Genomic DNA, 13,408 nt, shown 5'->3' on the forward strand with positions numbered 1-13,408 from the left:
CCTATGGTTTTTTCAGTGAATTTGTACGGTTTTTTAAATGCTAAGTGACTTTACGCCATTCGTGGCGTGCGCGCCCACTTAACGCAGTTCGTTCCGTGCGCGCACGGTGCGCTTCGCGCACCGTGCGCGCACAGTGAGCACGCGGTGCGCTTCGCGCACCGCGCACCCACTTTACGCAGTTAGTGCCGTGCCCACGTTACGCTAGATGGGCCATGTACGCACGATGCGCTTCGCGCACCGTGCGCACATGGAGGACATATTATGCGCTTCCTTGTGATAGGTAATCTGTTGAAATTTTTTGGGAAAATTTTCTGTGCTATGATAAGCCATGCACAAATGGTGGCCTTCGGCCACCATTTGCACAAGGGGTGGAGAAAGTGTGGATAGTGTTTTTTTTTTTTTTATTTTTTTACCGTACGCTTACGGTAAGCGTACGGTAAGCGTACCCCGCGAAATTGCCGAAAAAAAAATAATGCCGTTTTTGCTCTTGGGGGATGTTTGGGGACTCCCTCAACATGACTATGTGAGAGGGAGTTGTCAAAACATCCCCGTAACATGTTTTTGGCCATCATGTTTGATACATAACACTCAGTGCGGTAGACAAAATGGCGGACGCCGCTTCCTGGTTTCTGCCGATTCGAATGTTTACTAAGATCTAAGAGCCAATCAGAATCGCGCTCGCGCACGCCACCGTACGCTTACCGTAAGCGTACGGTAAGCGTACCGTAAGCGGGCTCAGATATATATATTGATTTAAAGGCTATTTTCTCAGAATCTACTGAACAGATTTACACCAAACCTACAAAAGGCACTTCCTTGACCTAGGGACTACCTCTCTGCCAAATTTCTAGTAATTCTGTTCAGCCGTTCGGGCTGTAGCTCGTTCTAAAGGTCCTATGGAAAAATGCATGGGAAAAACGCGTTTTGGGACCCCCCTTTTATCTCAGCCCCCGCTTGACGAATCCCCCCGAGACTTTCAGGGTAGGAGCGGAGCGTAGCGCCCCACCTATTTTGAGAAATTCGCGAGGATTCGTCGACCGGCGCCAAAGTTATTCAAAATAGAATGTTGAGGTTTTCCTATGGAAACGTGGTCCTAACTATAACTACCTACTGGCGACCGCCAGTAGGTAATATATATATATATATATATATATATATATATATATATATATATATATATATATATATATATATATATATATATATATATATATATTCCTCATGAAATATTCAAAACTAATATGCCAGTCACTTTAGCAGCAGTCTATAACATTACGTGGTGATTTGTCAATCGGTGGCCAAGAGAAAGGGGTTCCCAAAACACTTTTTCTCCATGTTAATTTCCATAGGAAACTTTCAACACAGCTACAGCTCGAATTGCTGAACAGAATTACAAAATTGGCAGAAAGGAGCTGTTGGTCCAGAAAGCAACCTCTGTTTATGGTGTAAATTCATTCAGTATTTCTGAGAAATGTAAAGATTTCTCAGATATACAACTGAGGCCGCGGTGGATCCTCTAACCTTCCCGATCTCGTGCCTGAGATCTGATTGGCTGTCAACCCTTCAAACCAGGACAGTTCAACTGAGTCACAAGAAAAAACATTAAAAAAAGAAAAGGGGGCTGGGTAGAAACACCCTGACTCTCTAGGACTTTAGGAGAGGTCCCACAGGTTCCTATGCTCCATTTAATTTAGACCTCCGGGTGGGCTAGGTCCCAGAAGGAATTGAAAATAATAATGGAGACTGCCACCTCCCCAGGGCTGAATACAAGTGAAATGCAGGGGGCCAGGTGATCTGCCCGCAGCCCCGGGGACCGCCACCTCTTTGCGGTTAATTATTGTAGAAATGCTTGGGAGGTCCTATGACCTCCTCAGCAGCCCGAGAATTGCCACCTCCCTGCAGCTTATGTAATGAGGGTCCTCGAGGACCACCCTGCCCCTGGGACCACCACCTCCCTGGGGCTTTTAGATTTCAATGTAGGGGGCCTCATGGACCACCTCCAGCCCTGGGGACCACCACCTCCACCGGGCCAAACTATATTTTAAATACATGAGAGGTGTAGGTGCATGGCCCTCCTCCCAGCCCATTCTCATCCCCGGGGACTGCCACCTACCTGGGACAAGCCATATTCTAGGAAGGAGGACGGTGGCCTCCCTCTTGGAGCCCTACATGGCCCCTGGGGACCGCTACCCCGGGACATTGCAGTATTCCCTGCCTTGAGCATTTTATACAAGCGGAGCACACTTCACTTTTTATACACAGGGAGCTGCATGTCAGCAGCTCCCTGTTTGTAAAAAGCAATGAAAGCTCCCGCAACAGGCTAAGAGCTGGCTAAGCCTGTGGGGGCCTTCAGGCTCTCCCCGTGGTCCTCAACAGGGTATGGGGTCCCCAGGACTGAAGTTGACTTGGGGAGGGGGCCACATGGTTTCCCCCCCTCATTTAAATATTTATATTAAGGCTTGGGCCAGGGGGATGAGGCCCCGAGGGCCAAAAATGACCTGGGGTTAGAGGCCCTTCAGCACCACTCTCTTTTAAAAACAAAAAAAGATAACGTCCTGGCCCCTGGGTATAGGGTCCCCGTGGTAGAAATCCGCTTGAGGAGTGCGGCCCCTTCCCTTTTGAAATAAAGGGTCAGGCCCCGGGGGATGTGGTTCCCAGTGAAGAAAATGGCCCGGGAGGAGGGCCGGGCCATCTATGGCTCCCCGGGGAGCCCTACAGCCCCCCTCATTTGTTACATTTAGCCCTGTTAAGGTGGTGATCCCCGGGGCCAGAGGGTCCGCAACTGACTTCCCTCATTATATAATATGAGTCCCGGGAAAGTGGCAATCCCCAGGGCTGCGGGGAGATGTGTGGGCCCCCCAGCATTTATCTATTAATTGTCCCAGGGATGTGGCAGGTTTTTAGGCTAGGGGCTCCGCATGCTGTGTTATGGCAGTGACGCCGCCTACAAGCCCCGGCCCACTTTGATGGGCTTTCCCTTTGTCGCATCTGCATTTGGACACACCCACACACATATATATGACGCTCAGATTTCACAATGCAACAGAACTCACTGCGGATGCTACACACATGTATATAATAGTGAAAATCACTCAAATAATTCAGCGCTCCTTCAACATTGCAAGTCACTCACTGGGTTCTTGCTACCATCTCTATTTCATCATACAGATGCGTTTTGGTGATAGGTCGCCTTTCTAAATCTTCCTATAAAAATGTTGCTTCAATCACATCGCTGCGGGTTCATTTAAACATCACAAACCCTTTCGCCATTGGTGCATTTGGAGGCATGAGCACAAAGAAAGGACTGCAATGCCCCCATCGATTTCAGAGCTGCAGCATTAAAAGAAAGCATCTAAAAGTATGTATTATACCGTTGGTAATATTCAAATGTCCAATAAACTCACTACCATTGTTAAGTCGTCATTTTTAATGTACTGCTCGCTACATTGTCACTCACATTTAGATTTCTATAATGATATTTATTAAAAGCACCCCTCGCCTGCCGCTGGATGTCATTCTAAAATGAGATGAACACCCTGGTCAAATAACTGGCTTCCCCGAAATTGAATAATTGCCGACATTGGTAGATGGTCCAGCTCTTCAGTGGCGGCTCGGGCAGTTGAAATTAAACATGGTGCTCTGATTTCACCATGCTGCCAAACTTGCAGCGGGTGCCACACAGAGGCGTGATGATGAACATCCCACAAATAATTCAGCGCCCCTTCAACACTGCAAGGCACTCACTGGGTTCTAGTTACCATATGTATTTCATCTCCCAGACGCATTTCAGCAGTAGGTCGCCTTTATCAATTTTCTAATGAAGTGGGTGCTTTACACAAATCATTACGGGTGTATTTAAATATCGGAACCCATTCGCCATTGGTGGATTTAGAGGCATGAAAACAAAGAAACAACAGAATTTGCCTCATCTATCTCATAGCTGCTGCATTAATAGAACATGTTTAAAAGTATGTATTGTACTATTGGTAATGTGGAAATGTCCAATAAAATCGCCACTATTGGCAAGTTTGTAATGCGCATCACACCATGGGGCAGATTTACAAGCCGCTTGCGCCACTTTTGCGTCACTTTTCCCATGTTAAAAGTGACGCAAAAGTGGTGCAAGGGGTATGTAAATCTGCCTCCATATTAGCATTCGCATATAGATTTGCAGCTACGAGATCGATGAGTTAATTGGAGTCTTGATACATAAGCGAGATAGGGCGAAGGTTTGAAATATGGTCCTTATCTGGGTTGGGGAGCACAATAATTGTGGCATCTTTAAATGTACCCTCAACGGAAGCATTGAAGGCAAGATCTTGAAACAAGGATAGGTGTACCGGGCCTAATTGAGTGGAAAGTATTTTGTAGAATTCAGCTGAAATTTCTTCAGGACAAGGTGCACTTTTGGGCTTTGAGAATTTAATGACAGAGTAAACTTCTTCAATAGTTAATGGGGAATCAAACAATGCAAATATCTAGATTATTTATACAAATGTAAAGCTGACATCTGTTTCCTATAAGAAACCCCTCTTGAAAGACACCTCTCCTGACTCATGATACACCCAACTTGATAAAGACATCTGCCCAATACATTGATGAGTCAAACCCTCGACTCCATACCTTTGACTGTACGTACCCTTAAAAGACAGTCTCCTGACACAATTTAAAGCACTCATAAATTAGATGCATGTAACCATGACTCTTTACATATCTTGAATACACACTCCCGTATAATGCTTAAGTGAACAGTTTATATGAGTTTGTAATGTATTATTTATCACCAGATGTTTGTGAGAAAGTTTCTAAACTATTCGTGGACTTTTACAAAAAAAAAAAAATAATACAATTGTCATTTGAGTCTCGCCCAAGTATCTATGTCAGAGGAATCCTAAACCCAGAGACTCTTCACTTATCTATTTTATTTGTATTGTGTGAGCATTGAGTTCAGACAACTGTGAATAGTTAGTAGACATTTACTTATTCTAACATATGTTGTGTTCATGTTCTACAGGGGAAGAACATAGCCAGAATGTTTTTGATTTTCCCCATTATGACCAAAATGAGCATCACCTGGATCAGTTACCACTGAAGAACCAATCTATACCAATGGATTCAACAAAAAATGACACTGTGCCTAAGACAATGCTGATTTTTGGACGTGGACTGCTTTTCATGGCTGCTGTGGTTATATTAATAGTGGGAATTTTGGTAAGGGTCCTGGACCTCTAGGGATAATTTGGCTCAGAGAACCAACCAGTGTTATGCACTACAGGAGGAAGAGAAATGACAAGGGTCAAGACTAAAATTCCCAATGTTTTGGCAACACTTTAGCGATGCCCTTGAGAACTGTTGGCAATTCAGTACATGCCTTTTTTGGGCATTGATGGACACATTTGGAAATCATAAAGCTTCGAAATTTGAAGATAAGATGTTTTCATGTCGGGATCTGTGTCATGGAAAACAATGATCCCGATGGCCCTAAAGGTGACATCATCCTAGGCAGGCACCTGGAAACACAGGTGGTATGTTGGAAAAAAGATCACCATTATGAAGGAAATACATATCTGCTTTCTAGGATTTGAACCCTGATTCCACAAGAAGGAATCACTGTACACTGACATGGTATTAGTATAGTAGCAATGGAGGGAAGTTACAGTGAGTAATGGGTGACAATACCATCAGGTGCTGTTTTCTTGAGTTAGCGTGTAATGGCATTGTTTTACCCAAAATTGTATTAATTTCCTTTATGCAATTAAAACTTTAATAAAATGATTGAAAAACTATTGTGGTCCTTTAGTATTACAGTGAAAGTACCAGTCACATGATGCCAGGCTTCACAAACCTGTATGGAGTCTAGCATCTGACTGGAGAGCAGTGTTCAAAGTGTGTCAGGGCCTGCCATGGCTGACCTTGCCTGTCATGTCTGAACCCTGGTAAAGACCTGGAGCTGCAATATCATGTCACCAGATGCACCAATTGTGATATGGGGTTGAAGCGATACTGTGGATGCTGAAATACATCATTGCTGGTACAAGGCATAAGATGTTATTATTTCTAAATTAAATACCAAGGTATCCCCTTTAGATGCAACCTCCAACAGAAGTGAAAGCAAGCAAACAAGGTGCTGCTTACCTATAGATTTACATTGTCAAATGCTTTATTGCTTACAGTCCAGAGTAATAATGCTACATAAAGGGTTAAAGATTGTGTTACGTGCTATCTTTAGTTATTGTTTGTTCTATTGTCTCTTTACGAGCTTATCAAGCACAAGATTTACATTTTCATGCAGCATCTTTAGTTGCCATGGCCACTCCTCTTATAGAGAGTTTCTAGTGATTCTTGTTAGGTTTCACCCCTTTTTTGAGACCCACACCTTTTTCACCACACTTGAAGCACTGATGTAGCTGTGCCTTAGGGTTGATGATTTTGTAGAGCAATGAACTTCTCATGCTTTGAGGTGGGGGGTTGAGATGACACACAAGTGAAAGGGATGTACACACGGATGGGAGTGGAGGTAGTGAGGCAGTGCTGTAGCAGAGGGTTGTAAGTCCCAAATGGTACTGCAGCACACAGTGGAGCATCGTGTCAGAGTAGAGCGGGATGAATCAGAGTTTGGCCAGGCGTGCACTCAGGAAATGAGGCAAGGGGATCTGGTGCTTAAGGGAGCACATGAGAGGAACACAATCAGAGGCACACGAGGGGCAAAGGTGAAGCATGTTACACAAGGTTGAAAGACTATGGAGGCAAAAGGAGACATGTTACAGCTCAAGAGGAGCAGAGTATGAAGAAGGTGCTGGGGCTAACAGGGGTCATGGCACAGATAGAAGGAGAATATGTGCAGTCCGCCTAGTAGTTGCTGTGATTGGAGAGGTTTATCAATTACAGCACAGTCATTGCAAAAATAGATCACCTACACTTTCATGAAAGAGGAAACACATCTATAGCCATTTTGTACATATAACTTGCCTAAAACAATTATGGGCCGATTCCGATGTCGGATGGACTCAGGTCCGTCTGACATCGGTCAAGAGCCGTAACCGACCGACCTGCTGTCGTCGGTTATGGCCCTGCAAGTATGATGCGACCGAGCAGGGTTCGGTCGCACTCGTATACTTCACAATGCAAGCATGCATTCCGAGCGGAATGCATGCTTGCATTGTGAAAAGCAGGGGTGCAGTTCATCCCTGCGCCCTGTGGCCGGCACCCCAAGGTGCCTGCCACCGGGTGCAGGGATCCACAGAGGGGCACCATAGGTGCCCCCAGGCCGCCATACGGCAGCCTCGCACCCATAGGGGCCCTACTGGGGGCCCCCAAAGACAGTTTCCGACTGCCGTTTCGTGCCGGTCTTCGAAAAAACTGCCATCGTACTCCCTCGGTCGTAAAGAGGCGGCCGGGGAGTACAGAGGGATTTCCAGACGGCGGACGGGCTCTCCGAGCCTGTCATCAGCCATCCGGAAATCCGAGCCGGATTCCATCGGAATGGCTCGGTCGGAAAGCAATCCGGCCGACACATTCCGATTCGGTCAGAAGGGCTCCGACCATCGTACGGAACCCTTCCGGCCGAAATCGGAATCGGCCCCTAAGTGTAGAATTAGTATCACCATATTAACACAACAGTCTTTTCTATGTACCTGAATGAATACACAAACAAATGACAGCAAAGACCCAAATAGAAGTGGTGTGCAAAAAATACAAAAACGAAATTCTCTTTCTCTCTCTCTCTCTCTCTCTCTCTCTCTCTCTCTCTATATATATATATATATATATATATATATATATATATAGTATTTGTAAATGCGTGGGGGGCTCCCCGGGGACCACCACCTCCCCAGGGTTATGCAAATGATGGGAGGGGGGCTGCGTGGCCCCCCTCCTGGAGCCCTCAATGGCCCTGGGGACCGCCACCCCCCAGGGACGCTACTGCAATGTCCCAGGTGGCCCACCCCCGGGACATTGCTGTTTGCTTTGGCAGGCCTGCCATAGCAAACCCTGCTTTGCGTTTTGGAAGCGAGAGCAGGAAACTTGCTCTTACTTTCAAAAAGCAAAGCAAATTGCTTTTGCACAAGGGGAGCTGCATGTCAGCAGCTCCTCTTGTGCAAAAGCAATACCGGCTCCCGCAGGAGGCGGGGAGCCAGCTGGGACCGTGGGAGCATTGGGGCTCCTGGGGCCAGATGTGGCCCTGCAGGGGGGCCACGAGACCCTTCCCCTAAAAAAATATAAAAAAAGAAGGCTGGCCAGGCCCAGGGGGATGGGGCCCCTGTGGCAATAGTTGGCCTCTGGAGGGGGGCCACACGGTCCCCATCCCCGAAATAAAAATAAAAAACAACAAGGCTTCCAGACCTTGGGGGATGGGGTCCCCGGAGCAAAAAGTGGCCCAGGAAAGGGGGGTCTCCCTCGCATAAAAAAAACGGCAACTTGCCAGAGGGCCCACCCTCTCCCTGCATGACTCTGCAAACGTGCCACCTGGCGCGTTCTAAGTTGGGGAACTGTGTCCCCTTGAATACTGAGGGTCCCTGGGGGCCAACTAGCCCACCAGGTACCTCCAGTAAGCGCCACACAGCTGGATTGCAGAGAGGTGGTAAGAAGCCACGCTCCTTTTAAACCACTCTGCAAACACGCATCTTGGCGCACTGCTGGTGAGGCGATGAGGTCCTCTTGTGTCCTGAGGACCTCAGGACACAAGTGGACTTCATCCCCAAGCAACATTGCGCCAGCAGCAGCGTATGCAGAGTGGTGTAAAAGGGGGGGGTGGCCTCAGACCACTCTCAGCAATCCAGGTTTTTGGCACTTACTGGAGGTACCTGGTGGGCTAATTGGCCCCCAGGGAACCTCAATATTCAAGGGGACTTAATTCCCCAACTTAAAACGCACCCAAGGGTGCATTTGCAGAGTGGTGGGGAAAGGGGGCATGGCCTTTGTCTACCTCTCAGCAATCCCACTGTGTGGGGCTTGCTGGAGGTAAGAGGCTAGTTGGCCCCTAATAGACCCCCAGTAGCGAAGGGGACTTCAATCCCCATTCAAGAGCGCACCAGGGGGCACATTTGGAGAGTGGTGGGCAAAAGGGGCATGGCCTGCTATGAGGTAAGGATGTCCTTGGGGGCTAACTACCCCTCTTGTTAACTCCAGTAAGTCCCACACAGTGGTATGGCTAAGACATCTTTGGCGGCCATGCCCCCCTTTCTCCACCACTCTGCAAACATGCCTCCTGGCAGACTACGGGATGGGGGATAGAGTCCATTTTACTCCTGCAGGACGTTGGGGGCCAAGAAGCCCTCCTGGTACCTCCTGTAAGTCCCACGCAGCAGAATTCCTGAGCGATGGTCGGAGGCCCAGGACCCTTACTCCACCACTCTGCAAACGCAACTACTAGTTAAAGAAGTGTTTGGAATGTAATAGGTTTCGTATTTGCTAGAATTAGAGCTATTGGCATTGTAAATGTAAAAGCTTTTTACTAATGTTTTTTGGAGTGTAGTGGATGTACGTTGTGTATAGTGGAATTATGTGGTATGTTGTGCAGTGAAATTATGTGGATAGGAAGTATGTGGTATTTAGTGTATAGGAATTATGTGAGTGGGATTATGTGTTATGGAGAGTAATTATGTAGTATGTTAGTCTGTGTTGTGGAGTGGTAATCAGGTTTAGTCTTCCTCATTTCCATAGAAGCTCAACTATGAACTCAGTGAGACAAAAAAAGAGGGAATCACTGAGGAGCACATGTGGACCTAGTCAGAGGTATGATTAGGGCCACTGGAATTATGTGACTCTTTGGCTGCACCGACTTTCGCACAATTATAAATTTTCTGTATTAGCCACATAATTCATCATCTGCTCCCTAATCTGCAGATTTGAACAAAAAAAAAAGCCTGGTTTCTAGCTCAAACGGCCCAAACGTTACCAAAAATACAGCGACAAGTGTTACAGCATTGTGGAAGGTCCATTGCAAACCTTGATTGGTCACCTGTTACTTATTGCAAAATGTGGGTGTTAAACTGGTACTAATGGTGTGCAAGCCACTCTTGCTTCCTTCTGTGCATCTCTTGCCTCTTTCCGAATGTCAGTTGCTTCTTTCTGCACATTTCTTTCCTTTTCTCACTTCTCTTGCCTCTTTCTCTAAATCTCTTGTAATTTCTGCACCTCTCTTCCCTCTTTCTGCACATCTGTTGCCTCTTTCTGCACCTCATTTGCTTCTTTCTGTACCCCTTTTGCCTGTTTCTGCACCCCTCTTCCCTCTTTATGCAACTCTCTTGCCTCTTTCTGCACCTCTCTTCCCTCTTTCTATACCACTCTTGCCTCTTTCTGTACCTCTGTTCCTTATTTCTTCACCTCTCTTGTCTCTTTCTGCACCCTTCTTGCCTCTTTCTGCACATCTCTTGCCTCTTTCTGCACCCCTCTTTTCTCTTTAAGTACCTGTCTTGCCTCTTTCTGTACCCCTGTTCAGTCTTTCTGCACCTTTCCTGCCTTTTTCTGCACACCCCTTGCCTCTTTCTGTACCTCTCTTGCCTCTTTCTGCACTTTTCTTGCCTCTTTCTGCAGCCCCTTTGCCTCTTTCTGCACATCTGTAGCTTCTTTCTGCACTTCTATTGTCTTTTTCTGCACCTTTCCAGCCTGTTTCTGTACCTCTATTGCCTCTTTCTGTGCCTCTGTTGCCTCTTTCTGCACTTCTCTTGCTCTTTCTGCACCCATCATGCCTCTTTCAGCACCTCTGTTGCTTCTTTCTGCACTTCTCTTCCTTCTTTCTGCACCCCTCATGCCTCCTTCTGCACCTCTGTTGCTTCTTTCTGTACTTCTCTTGGTTCTTTCTGTACCCCTCTTGCCTCTTTCTGCACCTCTTTTGCTTCTTTCTGCACTTCTTTTGCCTCTTTCTGTAACCATTCGTGCCTCTTTTCAGCACCTCTCTTGCCTCTTTCTGCACCCCTCTTTTCTCTTTCTGCACCTCTCTTCCTCTTTCTGCACCCCTTCTTTCTGCACATTTCCTGCCTGATTCTGCACCTCTCTTGCCTCTTTCTGTACCTCTCTTGCCTCTTTCTGCACTTTTCTTCCCTCTTTCTGCACCCCTGTTCCTTCTTTCTGCACCTTTCCTCCCTGTTTTTGCACCTCTCTTGCCTCTGTACGTACTTCTGTTGCCTCTTTCTACACTTCTCTTGCACCCTTTACGCCTTTTTCAGCACCTTTGTTGCTTCTTTCTACACTTGTCTTCTTTCATTTTGCACCCCTACTGCCTCTTTATGTACCTCTCTTGCCTCTTTGTGTACCCCTCCTACTTTTTTCTGCACCTCTCGCCCTCTTTTTAAACCTCTGTAGGTTCTTTCTGCACTGCTCTTGCTTCTTTGTGCTCTTTACTTGCCTCTTTCTGCACTTCTCTTACTTCTTTCTGCACCACTCCTTCCTCTATTCTATCTGTACCACTGTTACTTCTTTCTGCACTCCTCTTGCCTCTTTCTGCACCCTTCATGCCTCTTTCAGCACCTCTGTTGCTTCTTTCTGCACTTCTATTGCCTCTTTCTACACCTCTCTTGCTTCTTTCTGCATGTCACATGCCTCTTTCAGCACCTCTGTTGCTTTTTTCTGCAGATCTCTAGCCTTTTTCTTCACCTCACATGCCTCTTTCAGCACCTCTGTTGCTTTTTTTCTGCAGATCTATTGCATCTTTCTGCATCCCTCGTTTCTCTTTCTGCACCTCCCTTGCCTCTGTCTGTCTCTCTGGTGCCTCTTTCTGCACTTCTCTTCCTCTTTCTGCACCCTTTGTGCCTCTTTCAGCACCTCGGTTGATTCTTTCTGCACTGCTCTTGCTTCTTTCTGCACCTTTGTTGCTTCTTTCTGCACTTCTATTGCCTCTTTATGCACCCCTCTTTTCTCTTTCTGCACCTCTCTTGCTCTATCTGCACCCTTCGCACCTCTTTCAGCACCTCTGTTGCTTCTTTCTGCACTGCTCTTACCTCTTTCTGCAACCCTCTTTTCTCTTTGAGCACCTCTTATGTTTCTTTCTGCACTTCTCTCTCCTTTTTCTGTACCCTTCCTGCCTCTTTCCGCACCTCTGTTGCTTCTTTCTGCACTTCTATCACCTCTTTCTACACATCTTTTGGTTCTTTCTGCACATCACTTGCCTCTTTCAGCACCTCTGTTGCTTTTTTCTGCAGATCTCTTGCCTTTTTCTGCACCTCCCTTCCCTCTTTCAGCACCTCTGTTGCTTTTTTCTGCAGATCTCTTGCCTCTTTCTGCACCCCTCTTTTCTCTTTCTGTACCTCTGTTGCCTCTTTCGGCACTTCTCTTGCTCTTTCTGTACCCTTTGTGCCTCTTTCAGCACCTCTATTGGTTCCTTCTGCACCCCTCTGGCTTCTTTCTGCACCTCCGGTGCTTCTTTCTGCACTTCATTTGCCTCTTTATGCACCCTTCTTTTCTCTTTCTTCATCTCTGTTACCTCTATCTGTACCTCTGTTGCCTCTTTCTGCACTTCTCTCTTGCTTTTCTGTACCCTTCCTGCCTCTTTCTGCACCTCTGTTGCTTCTTTCTTCCCTTCTACTGCCTCTTTCTACACATCTTTTGCTACTTTCTGCACGTCACTTGCCTCTTTCAGCACCTCTGTTGCTTTTTTCTGCAGATCTCCTGCCTTTTTCTGTGCCTCCCTTCCCTCTTTCAGCACCTCTGTTGCTTTTTTCTTCAGATCTCTTGCCTCTTTCTGCACCCCTCTGTACCTCTGTTGCTTCTTTCGGCACTTCTCTTACTCTTTCTGCACCCTTCGCGCCTCTTTCAGCACCTCTGTTAGTTCTTTCTGCACTGCTCTTGCTTCTTTCTGCACCTCATGCGCCTCTTTCTGCACTTCTCTTGCTTCTTTCTAAACCTCTGTTGCTTCTTTCAGCAATTCTCTTGCCTCTTTCTGCACTTCTCTTCCCTCTTTCTGCACCCCTCCTACCTCTTTCTTTACCTCTCTTGCCTCTTTCTGCAACTCTCTTGCCTCTTTCTGCACTTCACTTGCTTCTTTCTGCACCTCTCTTGCCTCTTTCTACACCTCTGTTGCTCCTTTCTGCACTTCTCTTGCCTCTTACTGCACTTCTCTCGCTCTCTCTGCACCCTTCGCACCTCTTTCAGCACCTCTGTTGGTTCTTTCTGCACTGTTCTTGCTTCTTTCTGCCCTTTACTTGCCTCTTTCTGCACTTGTCTTGCTTCTTTCTGCACTGCACTTACCTCTTTCTGCAACCCTCTTTCCTCTTTGAGCACCTCTTATGCTTCTTTCTGCACTTCTCGCTCCTTTTTCTGTACCCTTCCTGCCTTTTTCCGCACCTCTGTTGCTTCTTTCTGCACTTCTATTGCCTCTTTCTACACATCTTTTGGCTCTTTCTGCACATCACTTGCCTCTTTAAGCACCTCTGTTGTTTTTTTCTGCAGATCTCTTGCCTTTTTCTGCACC

The 13,408-nt window shown here is 46.7% G+C and overlaps 1 protein-coding gene across 3 annotated transcripts in view; it reads left to right on the forward strand.

The window, feature by feature from the left end:
• Positions 1–5,784, forward strand: part of LOC146858422 (multidrug and toxin extrusion protein 2-like) — a 541,481-nt gene extending 535,697 nt beyond the window's left edge. For all 3 annotated transcript variants that reach the window (XM_085649339.1, XM_085649340.1, XM_085649338.1), the window contains one exon: positions 5,015–5,784. In XM_085649339.1, coding sequence (XP_085505465.1) covers positions 5,015–5,232 — 218 coding nt within the window. In that variant the 3' untranslated portion in view covers positions 5,233–5,784. The remainder of the gene's footprint in view (positions 1–5,014) is intronic.
• Positions 5,785–13,408: the final 7,624 nt, after the last annotated feature.

The sequence above is a fragment of the Triturus cristatus genome, chromosome 3_2, assembly GCF_964204655.1.
Source record: "Triturus cristatus chromosome 3_2, aTriCri1.1, whole genome shotgun sequence".
Taxonomy (NCBI): Eukaryota; Metazoa; Chordata; class Amphibia; order Caudata; family Salamandridae; genus Triturus; species Triturus cristatus.